Genomic DNA, 21,723 nt, shown 5'->3' with positions numbered 1-21,723 from the left:
GCTTGTAAACATCTGATATGGTAAGAAAGCAAGGAAAAATTTGCTTCGTTATAATTTATTTGTGCTTGCTTGTGTATTCTGATCTGCATTCATAGAATTCTGAAAGGTTAGATCTTCAAAAACTTTTTTTTTTTTTTTTTTTTTTTTTTTTTTTTTTTAAGTTATTCTGGTATAACTTGCAATCAAGATTTCATCTCTACTGTGCTGGGGATCAGTGTTGCTTATTCCTTTACCAAAAGAACTTTAATAAACTGTGTGCATTGAAAGTGTAAGAAAATTTCATCTTCCATCGAATTCTTGGCATAGAAGTGTAAAGAAAATAAGAATATGAATTAAAAAAGAGAAAGAAAAAGAGAATGTGAAATTGTAATTTTAAAATCAGGGTGGAAATTGCCATTGGTTCTAGAGAATAATTTTTGTGACTAGTGTGATAGTACATAAAAACAAGTAGTTTGTAAATGGGAGTTTTGTAAAAATCTGAAACCACTCTGTAACGAATATTGCAACTTCTTATAAATATATTTAATTATCTGTTTCATTCTTATATTAAAACATTCATTGGAAAACTAAAATTTTTTATTTCAAGAATATCTACTGCAAACACTGAAGAACTAATAATATTGCTGTTCAACTCAGTCCTTAATTTATGCCAGTGCCTGAAAGGGTACTCTACAGATCCTTTCTGATGGATTTATATCCCTCATGCATTGATAACCAAACCTCACTATACCTCATAAATGCATTCCATGCAGAAGTGCACTTAGCTGCTGTAGGTAATGGCAATATGCTGCTGGGAAACTTCACGTTCAGGGTCATAGTGATGCAGAAGCTCAGTGTAAATAATGCTTTAGGTGTCAAGTTCTTGTGAACCCATTTTATATATGCTTTGTGGAATTTCACATGGTCAGGATTGATGGGATAATGTGATCCAATATTAATGTGCAATAATGATAACACTTCTGTCATTTATTGTGCCAGTTTTCCCATATCATGTTCTTATTGGCTGCAATATTCTCTTCAATGACTGCTAGGCTCAAGAGAAAAGAATACTCTACTTTAAAAAACACTGGTCTTCATCTTTTTTTGATCTATGTATATACTTATACATAATTCATTTATTCATAAATATATTACAGGAAGAGACTAGGGTACAGATGCCAGCATCTTCACATTAACTTATACATCTGTGATCAGACCTGTATTGGAATATGGTTTCCAAGTTTACTTTTGTGCATCACCCACTAATTTAGCAAAACTAGAAAGAGTCAAATTAAGTGCTGTTCTTATTATTACTGGCATGAGACATTGCTGCCCCATAGGTTTGGTATTATTTGAAAGTGATATTCAGCCTTTAAAATTGAGAAGAAATTAGTTACTTTCGAAGTATTATAACAAGCTCTACAGTTTTAGCATTCAAAATTGCACTGCAACTTATCTCAGTATTTGGAGTAACAGGCAGAAATTAAAGAAAGACAGTCCTTTCTCTCTCATTTGTTTGATGGACTTGTTGGATCAGGAAGTTGAGAGACACTTCTTGAAAGCTATCTTTAATCCCCTTGTGGGCTTGCCTGAATTACATTTTCAACCTTAACTTGTGACTAATATTAACAAAAATCAAGATTTGTGTTAGTATCTACGTCAGCTTGCTCATTGACCAAATCATTGGCCAAATTCCAGCAACTGCTATTCATATATATACTGATGGCAGTAAAGATGATCACAGCTATTGTGGTAGTGGAATCTTCATCAAGGCCTCTGACTATTCACTTAGATTTAAGATGAAGAATCCTGATTTCTGCTCTGTTTTTAGATCTGAGCTAATAGCTATTGATGCAGCTCCCAGGGCTATTAAATCTGTAACACCAACTGTGAATATCTGGATTTTGTCAGACAATCGTAATGTTATCCAGCACATATGTAACTGGAATAAGGCTGGTGACAAAACAGTTATTTCAGTACTTAATACTCTTAAACAACTTTCTCAACAGCATAAAATCTACTCTCAATGGATTCCTTCTTACATTGGTCTTTTTGGCAATGAAATTGCAGACCTTTTGGCCAAGGAGGGAGCCTCTGACATTTGTTGATTTCAAATCACTCTTTGACCTTCTCTGAGATCTGCTCCAAGATAGAAATTTCAAATCAGTAGCTATGGAAAATCCCCCTGGTTCACCCCTGGTATAAATGGCAGGCTCCAAGTGGTGCACTTGCTGTCAAGGCTGATAGAGTCATTCAATCCACCATTAGCAGGCTCACAAGTTGACACGTGAGGTATGTCTCATTTGATCAGAGGCAAAAGACTGATCTGATGTGCATGAACTGCAGCTCTGCATAGGCCTCTCCCAATCATATATTGAACTGTGCAGGTCCTGTGTATGATTTTTTGAAGATTCTTAGGCCCGTGGACTTTGTCTAGCCTGTAGCTAGATCATATAGAATAAGAAAACAACAACAACATAATTCATACACCTATCACCATACTGAATTCACATCCTATAATGAACTTATATAGGTTTCACTCTTTTGTTTAACAAAAATCTTCCAGAGGTGAATTTATTTAGCTGCTAAAGTTGCAAAGTGTCCGAATCCGAAGAGTCCCATGCTGCAGTAGGGTCCCAAATCATTAATTCATTTCTAAAAATAGTAAACATAGCCCTTAAAATGTTAATGCGAATATTTTAATGCTAATAAAAATTTTACATGAGATGTTCTTCTTAAATCTGTCACTGAAAAGTCCACTCTTCTTGTACTGTTAAAAAGGCTCTGGCATTTTGTGGAACTATTTTTTAAGTTCCTATGCACATCATAGCTATGTTAACATCATCTGCTGGTAACTGCAAGTCATTATTTAATACCACAATGATATCAGCCATACTTGCAATTTTAATAGAACTTTGCTACTTTTCTATTGAATGGCCTAATACATTTTCTAACAACAAATAATAAATGGTATAACTTATATAGTAATATTGTGAATTATGTATTAATTAATATGCTTTATATGAATGCACACTTTTTTAATATTCCAGCTGGATATTTTCCCTGATAAATCATTACAAAATATAATTCCAGTTTCTGTAAAGTTTATGCAGGTATTTCATTTTTTTTAAAAAATTGTAATAATAAAATTTAAAACTGATTTTTTTTTCTTTGATATTTCTTGAAATATTCTTGGTTTTGAACTTACAGGTTTTACTTTTAGGGTGTCTTTTATTAGTGTATGTTCTGCATAAATTTACACAAATAAGACATGGATTAAGTTTCCACATCTGTTGTGTTTCTTTTGGGCTTTTGATGCTACTAGTCTGGAGCTATGTCCTTGATGAAAATCCAGTTATGTGGTTATTGTTGTTTTGTTTAAAAAACAAGATAAGGGTAAGCATAAATACAAGTTTGCTCATTTATCCATTATGGCAAGTATTTATTTCATAATGAAATGATTTGTGTCATTTATAGTTATTCTGTTTAAGTTTAAATGTTTCATGTTATGAAAAATTTTCTATCTATTGCCAGTATTCTGAATTACCGTTAAATTTAATCTGTACCATTAAATTTGAACAGTGTATTGAGTTCATATATAAAATACTATACCATTAGAAACTTATAATTTTAAAGAAATCTAAGTAGAAATATTTTTTGTAAATCTTATAATTTAAAAAAATTTTTTTTAAGATTTTTCTTCTCCTGTTCTGGGTTGTGTCTACATTTACATCTATCTTTTTTGTGATATGGATCAACCAAGTTCAAAATCAAAAAGTATCAACCATAACTAGGAAATATTTCCACATTATAGTAAATGCTGTATTTATACCTGGCATTATATATGACCTTGAACTACTGCATCTTGCATCAGGAATCGCATTAACCGTTTTTATTGTATTAGAGGTAATTTCTTATTATTTATGAATGATAATGTTCATTTATTAATTTTTTTTTATCAAAGAAGTTCTGGTATTTGTTGGTTATTCACCGTTTAACAAAACACCATGAAGTATCCCTTTAGGGCTGTAACTACTGCTGGAGCAAGTGCCTTAGGGCTGCTTTGAGCTTAGGGATTCCCGAGTGAGAAGAAATATACATTTTTTTTTTATATTTGAAATTTTATTTTAAAAGATTGAATGCTTAAACATTTTAATGATATTTATGTTTTCATTTTTCAACCAGAATTGTGAATAATAAATCACAGTTAAGTTTCATTGAGTTTTCCTGATGTATAAACAGCATCTTATGGTTTGTTGCTAATGGCGAATAATCATTCTAAAAACTGAAATTAACCAAACAATATTTATGAAGTAATGTGAGACAGGAAAGGTCACCAATTTAGCTTTGCTCTCATTTGAGAATAACTGAGCCCAAAAAAATTAACCTTGCTAAAATAATTAATGAGTTTTCTTTCTAAACAGTTAGAAAACAGGACTTGAGGGGGGGGGCTAATCCAAGTGTAAAAATAAAGTATACTGAATAATTTGCTAGTAAAAATTTTACCTTAATTATATTGCATATGTTTCATATTACACTCTCTGTGATGTCAAATAGCTTCAGCTATCATATTCTTATTTACTTTTAGTAGGATTAAACAGGGATCATAAATAACATACAATAGCATGCAGATTTAAATATATGTATATATCATCTCCAAAAGGTGCCAATGGATAGATGGTGGTTACTAGACACTTAGCAGCATAGATGTGCAATGAAGATAGCATAGATGTGCAATGCATCTTAGCATTGGGACATTTAACAAAAGCATTTTTGTTTAATTAAAGTATATAAAGCTACTTAACAAAATAATCAATCATAAGTTTAAAAAAATGTGGTTAAAGTTGGGAAAAACAATAAAGAGGAGGGGCATTATCATCTATTGCACTGGCATTGCACATCTGTGCCGCTAAGATGCATTACACATCTATGCTGCTAAGTGTCTAGTAACCACCATCTATCTATTGGCACCTTTTGGAGATGATATATACATATATTTAAATCTCCAGTAGATATTACGTGGCATTCACATTTAGAATGGCTACAAGCAGATTGTTATTCTCTGCAACTTGCCTTTTTCTGTCTATATGAACTCTGATAAGTAAAAAGATAAGTGATTCTACGTTGTTATTTAAATCCTCTGTTTTGTTGATCTTCTCATGCATTCCATTACACGTTGATGTCAGTCTTGAGATTGAAGTAAACATTGAAATTAAAAAAATAAAGCATCCCCATACTCCTTTTACCTTTGCTCCCCAAAAATGAAAGAGAGAGAGAGAGAACATTAGCAAAAAATAAATAAATAAAAATCTTACTTTGTAGACAAATCCAGAACAGCTTTTAGGTTTACCAAACACTTGCAAGGATCTGCATCATGTGGGCTATTTTTGTTGATGTATAGCAAATAAAGGATAACCAACAACTACTAAACTTTATTATATTTTCTTTCTTTTGTATGTAGTGTGATTAAAGATATGCACAAAAAAAATAATAATTTGAATCTCTGTGTCTGTTGTACATAAGATAGCAATCTAAAGAGGATAATTGTAGCTTGCTTATAGATTTATATGAAATTAGATATTATTTATTTAAAATATATTTCTTTAAATTGAATTTTATATAATTTTGTTTGTTAACAGGTATGTGCAAGGAGGATTTTATATATATTATATATAATGTTATAAGAATTACATTTGAAATATTAAGTTATTATAATGTTATGCTTGTTAGAAATAATTTTATTGTATGAATATGATAAATTAATTTAATAAAATATAATAATTGAAATATAGGAAATTTAATGGCTTATTTCTGTTTTGCTTAATTTGATACAAGATAAAGTACGTTTGTCTCATAGAATAAACAGTAATTTTGAAGAAAATTCGTATAAAAACTTCACTAGGGAATTCAAGTATGATTCAGAAAAATGGAATGATTGAAAAAATGCAGTGTTCACATACATTTGCAAAGCATGTTGTTATGTGAATTAATATCTGTTCACTGCAATGCAGCACCAATGGCTGAATATTAAGGCTGCTGAATACTGGAAATTCAACCTGGATTGTAACTTAGGTAAATGGGTTAGCTGCATGGGTGTTTTTCATGGTTTTCTTTATGTATAACATGAATGCAAGCCAGTTTCCTTTAAAAAAATCCTCCACAAAAAACATCCCTCTTCTTAGACAAACAGCCTTTGTGGGTTTTGCCATACACAAATAATCTAACCTAACTGAACTCTGCACTATGTATCTTCTCAAGCATTCTGGAAGTTGTTATATCTTCTCTTGAGGTGTTTCACTGGATGCATATCTATTCTCAAATAGATGTAATGATATTAGGGGCTAAATTTAGGCTGTAATGGAGACGTGGGAGAACATCCCACTCATCTATCATTATAGGCATTCTTCTCCATATTATTTGCTATTAACCTAGTCAAATTCTGGGAGCTTGAGATCATTTCCTATCTAGAAGCATGCTAATAGTCTTTTATTCTGTGGGCTAAGGATTTCTTGTTTATTTATCATTTTCACAAGCTCCACTATAAGTCCATTGTTGTCCAATAAGTTCAAACTGCCAATGCAGTGTTAAGTAATATATAATGGTTGAATCAAAATCAAAGTATAAAATTGAGTGGGTTTTGGGTATGTGATTATCCTAATCTGATAAAGTCTGTTATTTGCATAGGCCTAATATCATCTCTGTATTAATTTTTATTTTGACATCTTCATTTATTTTCGGCATCTGATAATATATTTAGAAACTACTTGCTTTGCTGTTGCAAAATAATATGCAGAATATGCATTCGAAGTATCCAAACTTTCTAGAATAATGAAATCCTTTCTATTAACTGTTTAACAGCATCTAGATGAGATGATTATTTAAGATACGTTTTTTCTAGGCTTCTAATTATGAATTTTATCAGTTCTTTCATGTAAAAGCAGTAAACTTCTGCTTTGTTATAAGAATATTTTAGAAGATATTTTCAAATAAGGCTTAGAAGAATTTTCTCTGATATTCTTTCCTGGTACAGAATTTAATTTTTTTTTCGTTGTCGCAGTTTTCTTTGTTTTTTATTCATTCTATAAAATTTTTTATTTCATTGCAAATCAAATAGTTTTCAAGTCAAATTTTTGCAGTCTTATAATTACTAAAGCCTTAAAATAGTTATCTAAAGAATATTTAATTTATTACATGATAATTCTGCCTTCATTCATAAACATATAAATATATAATATGATACATCAGAAGTTATAATTTTAAAAGCATGCTTACTATAAAAATTGAAAAAATATTCTAGATATTCAGAAATTTGTAGTGGATTTTTCAAATAAAATGTTTATTGTGTCATATTATTTGGAACTTGAGTATAAAATTTGATATTTGATATACAAAACATTTTAAATCAGTTCTTAATGCATTATCTTTTATTAATTTTAGATGTATCGAGTTCTTGATGTTTATATCATTGGTCCTGCCATCAATAACGCATTCCAAATATTTCTGGATGAGAAGGATTCTGGAGTTTTAATTTTAACTCATATTTACCTCCTCATAGGTTGCTCATGCCCTTTATGGTTGTACCCTTACAGTTTAACAAAAGGTCAGTGCCAAGTTTTCTTTCTTTCTTTTATATCTTATGTTATGGAATATAGAAATAAATGTATGAATGTTAAAAAATTATTTTTGATGTGCCATGTGTGCAAACTAAAATATCTAAAACACACAATTTCAGAAAAATTCCACACCTTATCTGCTGAATAGAAATGCATGAGGGCAAGTTAAAAATAACTTTTCTTAAGTTTTTGTTGGAGGTTAAGTAAAGATAATTCAAGAATAAAGAACACCATTTTTTGTTGAAAGTGTTCTTTTTAATATATTTAAGAAAATATATATGCAAATATAAATTACGATTTCAATCAGCAACATTCCTTAAGTCTTAATTTTATTTCTGCTGTCTATTCTAAAATTAGTAATCTTTTTCTGCGCTACATCATTTTGAGACTAATGTAACTCTTACGTAATGGTGATGTAAGTGGAACTGAAACTCAAACAGTCAATGATGATTTTACAGTAGTATCAATTATCTAATCAAATGAATTGAGAACTAAAATTAACTCATTCAGAATTAAGATATCATCCTGAACATAACTGCACTTGCTCTCTACACTTTGGCTTATCTGCACTGCTGCCTGCTCGTCTCTTCTTACTGCAAAGCTGTAAAATGTAAACATTTTGAAATAGGCACAAACAGTGTGTCAAGTTAATTGTGACCGCGATATATTTACTGAAATAAAAATAAGATTTAATCTGCCTCTGAGGGCATTTCATAATGGATCAACATTCTATGCAATCAAAATTCTTACTGTTCAGTATACAAGGCATAGATATATAGAATATTGAATCTGTAATGAACAGCAAGACATTTTTAAAATAGCGTTAATACTGAGATTACAAATCGTGCCAATTTGGCTCAACCACTTTTAAAATTTTTTTACAGGATGCTCTTTCTCTGCTTGAATATACATTTGTTCAACATAATTTTCAGTGACTGTAAAGTTATTTTTCGTATGAAATAGAAATTTCAGAATATTAGTTAATTAACATGTATGAGTTATTAGGTTCATTAGGGACATCAGTAGGTGCTCCTAAAATTCTTTTTGAAAGCAGAACTTTGTTCCTTAATGTAAACAGACATTTTGTTGCACTTTCAGTTAAGAATGGCTATAATGTTTTTCATATCATTCACCCATAAGTTTGTTTTATTCATTTCATTAATTGCTTTTGAAGTTTAAGAAATTGCTTAATTGAAAATTTGTACAGGTAAACAAAATTTTAAATAAAATTAGAATTTTCTAAATTTATAATATTTGAAACCTATCTCATGTACCAATTTATTTAATATGACTTAACTAAATTATATCAGAAAAATAATGATATATTAGAATGACTTGGAATTAAAATATTTGAAGAAAATTTTGTCTTAAAAATATTCTTATTTCATTGTCAATTTGAAGTAAAAATATAGGATTTTAAACAAATAGGCAAAAGCGTGATATTTTTTATTGTATTGCATTTAATAGTTCCCTATGCCATCATGGCTTGAAGAAGATTTAAATCAAATTGCCTTCAATATCAAAAGAGTTCAATTTAAAATCTATATTAGTTCAAGATTGCTTTTTATGCTTGATTTCAAATTTAATTTAGTATGTTTCTTATCTAGAGTAGAATCATATTCATATCAATGATGAGCATTCTAAATTAATGTTTTAAGTGGCAAAATGAAATGTTGACTTCTAACTTGATATGTTTATGAACACTCAAAATTTTGGTGGGAGTTATATTTAATCAAGGAAAAATTAATTTAATTTTTTATATTTTCCCTGTAGGTTATCACATATGCTTGCTAAGTGGAATTATATCAGTTGGATTTGGTGATACTGCAGCTGCATTAGGTGGTTCTCTATTTGGTAAACATTTTTGGAAAAGTAAGTTTTTTTTATATTCATATTTTTATTCCCATTTTGAAATACCACACAAGTTTAGTTTGATCATAATTAGAATCTCACAATTAATCACTGTATAGTAATTATCTACCTGCAGATGCAAAATATTTAATTTTTTATGGTCATATCTTATATTTTTATTCATATGATTTATTTTATTTGTCTAAATAAAATCCTAAAATCCATTTGCTTAAAAGCATTTTAATAACAGTTTACTAATAAAAAATACCCATTTGAGAAAGAGCAGAGATTTTATCCCTTTGCGAAGATTTGAGAAAAATACCCATTTGAGAAAAAGCAGAGAATTATCCCTTTGCAGAGATTTTCTGCAAAGGGATATTTTTCTTTCCCTTTGAAACATCTAAAGATTCTTTAAGGCATATAAATGTGCTCTTATAAACAGCTGCATTTAGAGTCATCCCATGGGCCAGTGATGAACCCAGCTGATTACTGCAATTACTTTTCCTGTGCTAATTACTGTCGACCCAGGGTAGTATACTTCAGTATTCCACAAAAATCAGTTAAAAGCAAAAAATACTGTTTTTCAAAAATTATTGCTTTTCAGGCACTGCATAGATGTTAATTTCTTTTCTGAAAATATAAAATTCTGTTAGGAAATAAAGAGAATAATTAAATTGTTATATTCTAATACTATCACATACTCATCATTCAGAAGTATAGGCCAATATTTATTGACTTGTGAGGATATATTATAGTACAGTATTTCATGCATAACTTCACTATTGTTATGAATATTGTACATAGATAAATGATTTTAGTGCAATTATATGTGAAATTGTTATATTTTTCTGTATAATGCAACATGAAAAATCTTAAGAGACAAGCTAAGACAGCCTGGACAATTAATAATACAGAGACAAGCCTGGAAAATTAAGAATACAAGGGCAGGTCTGTTTAATGCTGAATAAATGGGTATCATGGTAATTTGGTGACAAATAGCCAAACTTGGCAACCATTTGGTCCAATCCCTGTATTGTAATCGAATAAATGTAACTGATCACTATATTAACTGTAAGCATAATTCGACCCTCATAATTCCTTCCAGTAATTTCGAGGGCCCACCAGCAGCCAAGTGGTAAAGTCACTGAACACTGGTAGTTCAGTCTGAGGTTGAAATGCTGCAAATGGCCTGGCTGTTTGGGCATTTTCATGGTTTTCTCCATTCTTAATGTTATATGAGCCAGTTTCCCTTAGAAAGTCCTCTACGAAGGCATCCTTCCCCTTAGGCAGATTAGCCCTGGAGGCTTTGCCATAATCACATAAATCAAACCAAAACAATCTAGTAATTTTGAGAAGTACTAGAAATATCTTGGCAACTGGGTGAAAACTGTATAAGGCCGGAGAGAGCATCTGCTCTCAGTTGTTGTTAGCTGTTAGCATGAGTTTGAATTACTAAGATACTTCCAGGTAGCTTTTTCTTTAGCTGCACTTTGTGTTGTGTTTAATGGTAAATGCCAGGTGCATATCTTTTCAGATAAGCCATGACTGTTAAAGCCCTATCATTCTGATGCGTTTGGCTTCATCTAATGAGATAATGTGTTGCCACACAAGTCTAGGAAAATTAAAGGAACATTCTTCTAAATCTGTAATCTTGCACAGCCATAAAAGTCACCTGACCTCCAGTGTTACCACACGCATCATTGATACCATGATGCACACTGTAGAATCCTAGGAACCACTTTATAAAAATACAGGTGTCATTGCGTACAGAAGGCTTTCACACACTCATGAAGTTAATGCCTCAGCATATTTGTATAGTTATATGCTTTTTTGAAGGACATACTAAGTATCAAACCGGACAGGCTTTCTAACTACTATTAAAGCATTTTCTAACTAGTATTATTTAAGCTTTCTTTTGATATGGAACATTATTTTATCTTATGAAGTTAGTTCATAAAAATAAAAAAAGTTTAAAAAACTTCATTATATAGTGTATTGAATGCATCTGCTAAAATGTAGAACTTGTACTTAGTGTCTTAAAATGGCAGTTTTTTAATCTTCTAAATCTTAAATTAAACATTTTTACATATCATTGTTATTCTGATATGTAAAGAATGACCGACTAAAAAGTTATTGGTATCAATTAGTCATTTTACAGATGTCAAGAGTATCAGGTAAATGGAAATATATGGGATTAAAGTTTCTTTGTTTTCGAATATATTCCTGAAATGTAAACTTTTTTTTGAAATTAGATTCCAAAAAAACATTTGAAGGGACTGCCTGTGCAATTGTTTCCCAGTTAGTTTGCTGTTATCCATTTTTATCTGTTGGTGAGTTTTAGGAATTCTTTAATTTTTTTATAATAATTTAATGCATATGTCTTTGAATTCATGTTTGTGTTTTTAATTGCTTAGTTATTTTCAAATCAAGTGACATTAAAGATGATGAAGTTAGTATTTGGTAATATTAATGGACACATCTTTATCTATTAAATATGTATGTTTTCTTTTCTTATTGTCAGCAGAAAGAGAAAATAATTAAGTTCCAAAATCTGTTGGATAAATCTTTTTGTCTTGCATAAATGAAATACAATTGGAAAATAAAACATATGTAAGCAGCTGTTGTAAAAGTACAGAATTTTAAAAAATGTGACATTAAAAACCTGATCTCCAGGCAATTTTTAAGAATTTTTTCAGGTATTCAGGATACTTTTTTGGTATAAATTTAATAGCTTATACTGATTTATTTTTATTTGCTGAAGTTCAAATTTTGAAGAAAAATATAAATCCTATCTAGATAAATGTGTAAAGCTGCAAAAATTTTATGAAACTTTAAAATCCAATAGTAAATAAAAAAAATTAAAAACAGTATGGAGAGTGTTGATTATGAAAGCATTCACCTCCTTCTTCAGATCATGGAGAAATAAATGAATTTTGGAATCCATATACATAGAGAGGTTTAGAATCATAATAATTCAAAATTATGCACCATAAGTGATAAAGTATAATTTTTTTTATTGCATTTTAATTTTATAGTGGACTACTCCAAAGATAGTATATGTTTTGACATAAAAAATGCTTCCAATAGTTAAAGGATGTGCAGAATTAAAGCAAAAATTTATATCTATTTTGAATTTTGTTTTTAAATTTATATAGCAGAAAGAACAATTAATACAGGGTTTCTTCTCATCTAGAAATTCAGGGAAATGAAAAATCACTGGGCAAAGTTGCAAAAAATATGAATTTTTTCTGAAAGGTTTTCATGTTAAAGAAAAAAAGTACAGATCAGTCTTCTCAAAAAATAAAATTATAATGCACAATAAACGAAAATTGCTTTTGTTAAAGGAAGTAAATGAAGCTTACTGTATTTTTTTTCTTGCAGAAATTTTACACTATATTTGATACCATTCGATCTATCCATAGTTCTCTATTAGTGAGTTGTTCTCTATCTATTAGTGAAGAAATCATAACACTGTGCAGTTCTATATATTATATTAAATACACAAATTTGTTTCAGTTCAGTGTAATTCTAAGCTCTTCAGTTTTATTTTGAAACACCACAAGAGGAGTATTTATTATGATGTACTTTTTCAAATTTCTTCTATATAGAATGAATTTCTCCCCCCCCCAGAATTTAAATTTCTTTTTAAAAATACTACTCATATTTATTGTATATATTTCTGTCATTTGTTCACAGTAGTAGATGAGATATATTTTTATTATGTTCTTTGTTATTGCATTGTATTTTTAGTAGTCGTACAATATTACTCAATTTAGTTAGAATTATTTAAGTATTCAGGCATTGATAACTAAGTACATTATGTTGTTCAGAGGAGTTTTCCCTCATCTGGTCATAGAAAATCAGGGAAATTAAAAGTTGAATTTCAGTGGGAAGTCTAATATCATGTTTAAAAGGCTGCATGCATATCTAGTCTCAAATTCATTATGGCCCAAATCTGATCATTTTGTATCATTAAGTCGAGAGCCAATTCTTGTCTCATAAGGGTCATACATGCCGATTTCTGTAACTTACATTCTTTTATCATCTAAAGGCTGTTAGCTTGGAGACTTGCTATAGATATAAGTATAGTCAAGCATGAAAATAAGAAAGGGTAGGCAGAAACATACCAAATGTCTCAAAAGTGATATAAATGCAAGAATGGATTTCCCCAATCGCTTAGGTCATCTTCAAAGCAGATTATGTGGACCAAGAAATGTAGTTTCTTCAGACTAGTGTCTGCTTCAATGAATCAGTAAATGAGTCATGATGAAAGTAGTGGTGTTTCAGTGATGGCCCACAGGGCGACCTCACATTTATACTATAGCTCTCATATCTGCTTTGACGATTGAAGGTGGAGAAGTGTTTCTTGTAGACAGCAGTATATCTAGTTTTACCCAGTCCTGGTGCAGTGTCATACCTGCTTTGAACACCAGCCCAACAGGTCTTTTGTTCTGTATTAAACTTGACAACTTTTCTTTCCTACATTGTTATCAAAATTACAAGCTCAAGACAAATACAGGTAATACATTCAGAAGATGCAGACTATATTTACATGGTTATATGACTTACTTTCATGGAACTATTTTTGTCTTTTCAGTGTAATTTTCACAGCTTTTTATAAAATTTGCTTTATGCTGATTTTTTAAAACTATATTGCAGGTCATACTTTCTCAATCTGGAACATTCTATTAGTAACCACATCCATCATCTTTACATCACTACTAGAAGCTACAACATCACAAGTAGACAACTTAGTGTTGCCACTATTTATGTTTTCATTTCTTTCATGGATTCAATAAATTTGTATTTTGTGAGAGTTTATTTATAAATTGAAGAAAATATTAATATACATATAAAATATTTTTTTTTCACTTTGAAAATGAAAATAAAAATTGATGCTTTGCATAATACGATGTACAATGGTCTGACTCAGAAATGGATTTTAGGTTTCTCTAATGCAGTGTTTTTAACCTATTACCCTTCACATATTATACAAAAATGTATGTCATACTGATGTATTCCTTATATTATTTGATGGATAAACCTATAATCATATGATAATAAGATTATATATACATGTCAGATTTTATATTTATTTTTTCTGTTTGCGTGTATCACATAATAGAAATAATATTTTATGAATTATTTACACATATCTTTGCTTAACAGGCTTGTTGCCAAAGCTGATATGGTACATCAGTTCACATATGCCAAGATCCTATCTAAAATTTTATGCTTTTAAATTATTTTTTGTTGTTTTATTATTTAAATGTAGATATAACAGATTACTTTGAGCAATAAATAAAATTAAAGTATTCTCATAGTTGGCATGTGAAATATTTTTTACCCTTGTGCTGACTGCGAGATAACTCAGAACTAGATAAACAATATTCACTCGCACATTCATGCAAAACTTTTGCAAGTGTAGTACATTATTTTTCATTCGTTTTACACGAGTCACTGAAAAAAACTTGAGCAGTCTGTTTGTAACATTTTTCAAGTGAAAAAAAATCCTCTCCCCCCCAAAAAAAAATGGTTTTGCATTCTAAACATTTGGTTATTATAATTAATGTAATAGTAATTAAGTGTGTCAATTCTTGTATGCCAAACACCTATACATTGCACACATTTGCTACAGCAATAATCTACTCGTACTGAGTAATTTGGGTAAGGCAATTAGTTATCTTGTGGCTGGCAAGTAAACTCAGTTTGCCAACTATTCTCATTGATATGAAAGCAAATGTGTTAAAAACCAAAAAAACTAATTAGCTCAGAATTCCATGGTTTGCTCTGGTGGATATTGTGGAAAAAATTCTGAGTTTCTAACGTCTAAACTATTTTGAATTTCTAATGTAATTGCTGATTTCTGGCAATTTTTTCAGTATAAAACAAATCATGAATGCATATAACTTTCCATTAAGTGTTAAAAAATTAACTGGACAGTTAATGATTACGGTGAAGAATTATGATGTTAATAATGGAATAAACAGGAAACCTTTGTCTCAAAAATCAAAATGTCAATCTGAAATAAAATGAATTTTGTTCTTTCATTCTAAGTTTTCTTGCTGGCTGTAAAGTAGGCTCACTACAAATTGTGTGACTGAAATTGCAAAATAGTATTATTTTCATTTCTGAAAAGCAGAAAGAGTTAGCATGGAATTTTGTGGTTTTTCTCATATGTAAAGTAAATAGAAAACAGTTTACCTCAAAAAATTTCCGCAAAGTGCATTCCTGCCTTTTAAGCAAATAGCTATTGACTGCTTTGTCTAATTAAATTAAATATACAACTAACTTTAAAAATCGTAACTTAATAAGTAATGAAAAGAAATTGCAAAATGTAAAATTAATATTTAAAATATTTTTAATACTTTAAAAGAATTCAGTTCTTTTTTGCTGGAAATTATGAAGTTTAATGAATTTAGCTTAATGCATGTTTAACATGATTGATTACCAAATGATTAATGTACCATTTAATATACGTACAATTTTGTAAATTCCAATAATATGTTGCCTCAAATGTGAAACTGATATCACATCTACAAGCTACTTTCAACAGCATGTTGCAAAAAACATTTCCTTGAATTTTCCATCCCCTTTTCAGGATATCTGATCAGTTGACATATGCAACTCCACCCTTTTTTTTTTTTTTTTTTTTTTTTTCTCCAAGAAATCCGATATAGGGCAAAGCTTCAGGTGAAACAATTTTGGTTCGGTTACAAAATGTCCTCCTGGTGTTCCAGCAAAAAGTTTCGGCTAGGAGCCTTCTAGTGGTAGAAGCTTGTTTCTCTTAACCTCATGCAACATTAGATATGATAACTACATAAGAAAAAAATTCTGCGATATAAATTCATCATTCAGCATATAGTGATTCTTATTAAAAAAAATGCAAAATATAATTAATTAGCAATCTTAATCCAGATTTCAGAAATTTTTGAGTTTTTCTATATGGTATTTTCTTGTTATTTTAATCTAAATATGTTGAAAATAAGTACTTCAGTTTCTCATGTAGGTTTAGCACCCCCACCATATTCAGCTCAAAAATTTCCCTCATTGTAAAGTAAATTATAATTAATTAGGTAGAATTAGAATTATATTAATAAGTAAGTTATGCTATGATTATAGCACTATCTTTATCTTCATTCTAATACAATTACTGATCTGTGAGGACAAGATGCGGTATTCATGTACTGCAGGGGTTAACCCCGTGAAGCTTTTTTTGTGCACCCACAACTATCCGCTATATCAACATCAACTGTGGCCAATCCATGATTTTTTGAATGCCCATGAGATTCGTCATACTTTTAGCAATAAAATATAAGTCGTAAAATTATTGTATTGGCAACTCTGTTTTGTTACCACTAGTACTGGTAACACTTTTGTCTTATCAGTTGTTATTGTCATTGAAGACCCTCGCATTGAATCTGTTGCACATTAACAAATTTTTCAGCAATTGAATTTTTAAAACTGTTTAATTTTATTTTAGGTTTCTCACCCTTAAATGAGTTTCTTGAGCGAAAGGCAATAAATGTATCATTTCAACAGCGATTAGAAAGACTATGGATTTATCCAGACAAAGGACACGTCTTTTTTTTTTTTATTATTTGAAATAGTTTTGAAGAAACATAACTTCAAACGCCATTTCAAGACTAATCACAATACTTTCGGCGTTGATTATCCGCCTAAAACACAATTGAGAAAAAGATAAAAAAGTAATAAACTTAAATCAAGGCTATCTGCCCAGGAAGCATTTTTAATTATCATGCAAATAAAAATACCACAATTGCTTCCTTCAAAATTTCTCATTTGTTGGCAAAAAGTAAAAAAACTTTTCTCGGACAGCGAATTAATCAAGAAAACATTTCTAATGGGAGCTGATGCATTGTGTGAAGGATTTTGTAATAAGCAAGATATTATTACAGCAACAAAAGATGTGCAGTTATCTAACGATACAACTAAGAGAATACAGATGCTATCAATTAATTTACATAGTCCGTTGAATGATGATTTGCAAAAATGTGAATGGTTTTCTCTTCAGTTAGAAGAGTCGACAGATTTATGATACAGTGCAACTGGCAGTATGCATAAGGATGGTTTTTAGTGTAAAAGAACTGCTACTAAAATTACTACCAATGCATGGACAAACAAAAGGAGAAGCTATTTTTAATATCTTTAAAAATTATGCTAAAGAAATTAATATGCCTTTACAAAAGGTATCAGTAATAATTACTGATGGGGCTCCATCATTGGTGGGCTGCAATAATGGATTCATATCTCATTGCAAAAGAGATGAATGAATTATCATTGCATTTTTCATCCAAGAAGCATTATGTGCTAAAAAATTATCCTTTGAGCATGTCAAGAATGTAGTTATAAAAATACTCAACAAAAGTTGAACAAATCCATTGTCACACAGAATCTATAAATCAATTATAGAAGAGGGCAATTCTTCAAAATCTGACTTTATTTTACACACAGACACAAGTAAAGCTCTCGCTCGATTTTTTAGCATCTAGAAGTCATTAAAAAAATTTCATTTGAAAAGGTGAATGTTTCGAACAAATTGAATGACCTTCTCTGGTTGACGGAATTGGCATTTTTCGCCGATATTTGCAAAAAATTGAATATTTTAAGCTTTCAACTTCAGGGGGAAAATATAGTGAAAATGGTTTCTGCAATTAATAGTTTTAAATCAAAACTACAATTCTGGAAAAAAAACTTTACCAAAAAGGTCTCTCTCTCATTTTCCATGAATGAAAAAAGTCATCAGTGAAAATTCGTTTGACCCAAATTTATTTATTGGTCGCCTTCAGAAGCTTCTGGAACAAATTGAAAATAGATTCCAGCAATTTTCGATTATTGAGCCACTGACTTCGTTTTTTGTAAACCCATTCAATCCTCAAAATAATATTTCTGAAGTTGCAAATTCCTTCAATTGAAGATGAGATTTTAAATATTCAGACTGATATTGTATTAAAATTGGTGAGACTTAATGAAAATATTTAGAATCTAGCCGAAGATAAAAAAATATCCCCTTTTGAAAAAAGGAGCTTACAAATTAAAATCCTGTTTCCACATATTTATGCAAATCGTTGTTTTCCACGATGAATAGAATTAAATCAACAATCAGATCTCGACTTAACGATAGCAATCTTGAAGATGTTATAAGATTGGGAATATCTTCTTATACACCTGTCTTTGAAAAATTAGTAGTTAATATGCAATGCCAAAAATCGCATTAAATGTAACCAATTCAAATTTTTTTGTTACATTTTTAGTGTGAGATATTGTTTATTATGCTTGTGATTGCAATAAAATGAAGAAATATTAAGAATTGTTATACTTTTTTTTAACTACGCCCACCAGCAATTTTCTGTTTGTCAGATATGTCCAGATGGAGAATAAGGTAAGGAATCCCTGATGTACTGCTACTACAGTCTACTGACACCATCTCATTAAGAATAAGTAGTAACTAACATTGCTACCTCTATGTCCTTAAAGCTGATATGAGGTAGCAATGTTAAAAAAAAAGTGTCAAAGTTGAATTAAGGTCTGTGCTGTAAAAACCAGACATTGTACTATGAGAGACAAGGGCACTTTGCCTTCAACACATATTTGGATCTATTTCCTAGCACGAGCATTGGTTGGTTGTTGAACCACCACCAGGGCTTCCTGTCGAGGCATGCCTGCTTGATTTACTTAATAACAGAACTTACTGTTATGTTATTAAGTAAAAACTGTTAACTTACTGTTATGTTATTAACAGTTAGTTTAAACTGCTGAAACAATTTCCACACTTAGTTTCAATTGAATAAAGTTTAAATTTGTGACAGAACATAATTAGAGAAGTGTATTGAAGTTACTAATAAATTTTGATGAAAGCATGTTATAAAAAATTTGTGCAAATCTATTTTCATATTTTGATTCCATCAGATTCGGGTTCTTGTGCCAAAATATAAAAATAAACTTACTTAATAATAAGTACTTAAATAATTTTGATGCAGTTGCAACAATTGTGCAATTAATTCCAAAAATGCCCCACTTCACATGGAATTTTTGATGTAGTAGCGAAATTGGAAACTGTGAAACATAACTGATAATCTAATAAAACCAGAAATCACTGTTCTTTAATTACAAATTTATATACTTATTAGATACTTATATTTTTATTGCAACATTCTTATCTTTTGCGGGATTCAATGAGTCAGAAAAATTGTAACATTCGAAAACATAAAACAGTAATTATTTAATAACAACACTTATTAGATCTATGCCTATGTCCTTCAGCACTGCCACTACTAGTTCATATTACTACTACTACTAGTTCATATTCATCACACTATTTTTAATTCAAATTTATCTCATACTTATATCAGACTTATTTATTTCACACTGCAGGTATTTGTTTCACTACCGGATGCCGGGATAATAATTATGCACACTACTAGACACTACATACAAACAACTTAAATGACAAATTACATTCGCCTGATGTCTATACGTGATATATTGGGCCTCTGTTTCTCGTGAATTTTCCCGCTCCTTCTCAAATCATTCCGTCTTTCTTTAACTCCATATCCACTGTTGTATCATTCTGCAATGTGGCTAATGCTACTAGCATTCAGCTGGAAGTAGCCTTATATTATAATAGGTAGTTGCGAATCTAAATTACAATAGTTTTAATGAATTTAAAACATTTAAGAGTAGTATCCTGACAGTCCATCTGTTCGCTTATTTTTTCGTGCTGCACCCCCGCTAGGAACGGCCCTGGCCACTACGTATCTAAAATTTTACGATATTCTAGTAAAAATATAAGATAAGATGAGCAAAACAAACAAATTTATGAGGATTGCTATTTGTATTTCTGATCTAATAATGAAAAACCAAATGTTTATGATCAAAATTGGTTTTATTGCTTTTCAAAATATTCTCCATGAAGATCAATACACTTTTGCATGCATTTGAGCCAATTTTCGAAGCAACTTTTTCACTCAGATCGAAGTAACTCCAAAATATGTGTTTTGAATGTATCAACTACTTCTTTGGGTGTAGCAAATCGCTGACCATGTAATTTACTTTTGATATGCAGGAATAAAAATAAGTTATTGGGTGCCAAATCAAGGCTGTACTGTGGATGACCCATCAATTCGATGTTTTGGCCCATCAAAAATATAGTTGTTTGAGCTGATGTGTGACAGCTCACATTGTCATGAAGAAGAATGATTCGCCTCTTCTGCTTTTTTCGAATTTATCCAATGATTTCTGGCAAACAAATGGTCATGTACCATTCAGAATTGACTGTCCTGCATTGCTCTATCACCAAGTGATGAGTAATACCGAAGAAACAGACAACCATTTACTTCGATATGCTTCTTCTGCTAACAACTTTTATTGGATTTGTCTTCTCTTAGAAGACCCATACAGTTGATTGTTGTTTTGTTTCGGGCTCTTATGCATAGATCCACGATTCGTCACCTGTATACACATTATACACAGCATTTGATGCACCTTGAATATTTCCATATAGTATTATATAACATTATATTTCCAATATTTCCTTGCACCAATCAACATAAGCCTTCTCTTGAGCGTTTATCAAATTATGCGGGATTCAATGTGAACAAATCTTTTTTACGGCCAAATGTTCATGTAATATCTTATTGATGCTCATCATACTAATGCCCAAAGATGCCTCAATCTCATGGTATGTCATATGTCGATCTTGGTTTATCAGTTCATGCACAGCATTGATATTTTCTGGCACAACCGATTTTGAATGATTTTCAAAGAATGCGTCCTAAAGTGAACATAGACCACGACTGAATTTGTTGTACCAGTTTTTTACACTGTAGGATTGCGCTTCATCGAAGCACTCGTCTTGATAATCCATGTCGAAAGTTCTGAAAAATAATTGCACGAAAATGTTCACGAGTCAATTTCATTCTTTGCCCAAGATCAATTTTTCAGTTTACTGTAAACAATACAAATCAAGCTAAAATGCCAAAATGTTCTGAAGAAGATATGGTTAAAAATATCAAATTTTCGACTGCAGTCTTCTACGGTCGCCTAGCAACACTTACTGTTGCCGAGGCCAAAAATATAAATAGCAACTTTCCTATTAATTGCATGTAACTCATACTGCTATACTAAGAAAATTTTAATGTTTATGTAAGCTTCCATATTTTATCATCATCATACATAAAAAATATCGATAAATTAAAAGAAAAAATATGAATATATTACATAAATGTATAAGGAAATTTAAAATACTCTTACATATAAA

At 30.4% G+C, this 21,723-nt stretch overlaps 1 protein-coding gene across 2 annotated transcripts in view; it reads left to right on the top strand.

Moving 5' to 3' along the window:
* The window catches only part of Dolk (Dolichol kinase), a 48,184-nt gene extending 33,413 nt beyond the window's left edge, over positions 1–14,771 (top strand). For both annotated transcript variants that reach the window (XM_035360559.2, XM_035360560.2), the window contains exons 5-11: positions 3,030–3,092; positions 3,190–3,375; positions 3,673–3,885; positions 7,417–7,579; positions 9,366–9,464; positions 11,696–11,773; positions 14,103–14,771. In XM_035360559.2, coding sequence (XP_035216450.1) covers positions 3,030–3,092; positions 3,190–3,375; positions 3,673–3,885; positions 7,417–7,579; positions 9,366–9,464; positions 11,696–11,773; positions 14,103–14,242 — 942 coding nt within the window. In that variant the 3' untranslated portion in view covers positions 14,243–14,771. The remainder of the gene's footprint in view (positions 1–3,029; positions 3,093–3,189; positions 3,376–3,672; positions 3,886–7,416; positions 7,580–9,365; positions 9,465–11,695; positions 11,774–14,102) is intronic.
* The last annotated feature ends 6,952 nt before the right edge of the window (positions 14,772–21,723 follow it).

The sequence above is a fragment of the Stegodyphus dumicola genome, chromosome 2, assembly GCF_044657685.1.
Source record: "Stegodyphus dumicola isolate Sdum_Otavi_A_Nest chromosome 2, ASM4465768v1".
Classification (NCBI taxonomy): Eukaryota; Metazoa; Arthropoda; class Arachnida; order Araneae; family Eresidae; genus Stegodyphus; species Stegodyphus dumicola.
The sequence above is the reverse complement of the archived record's forward strand: the minus strand, read 5'-3'. Positions and strand labels throughout refer to the sequence as shown.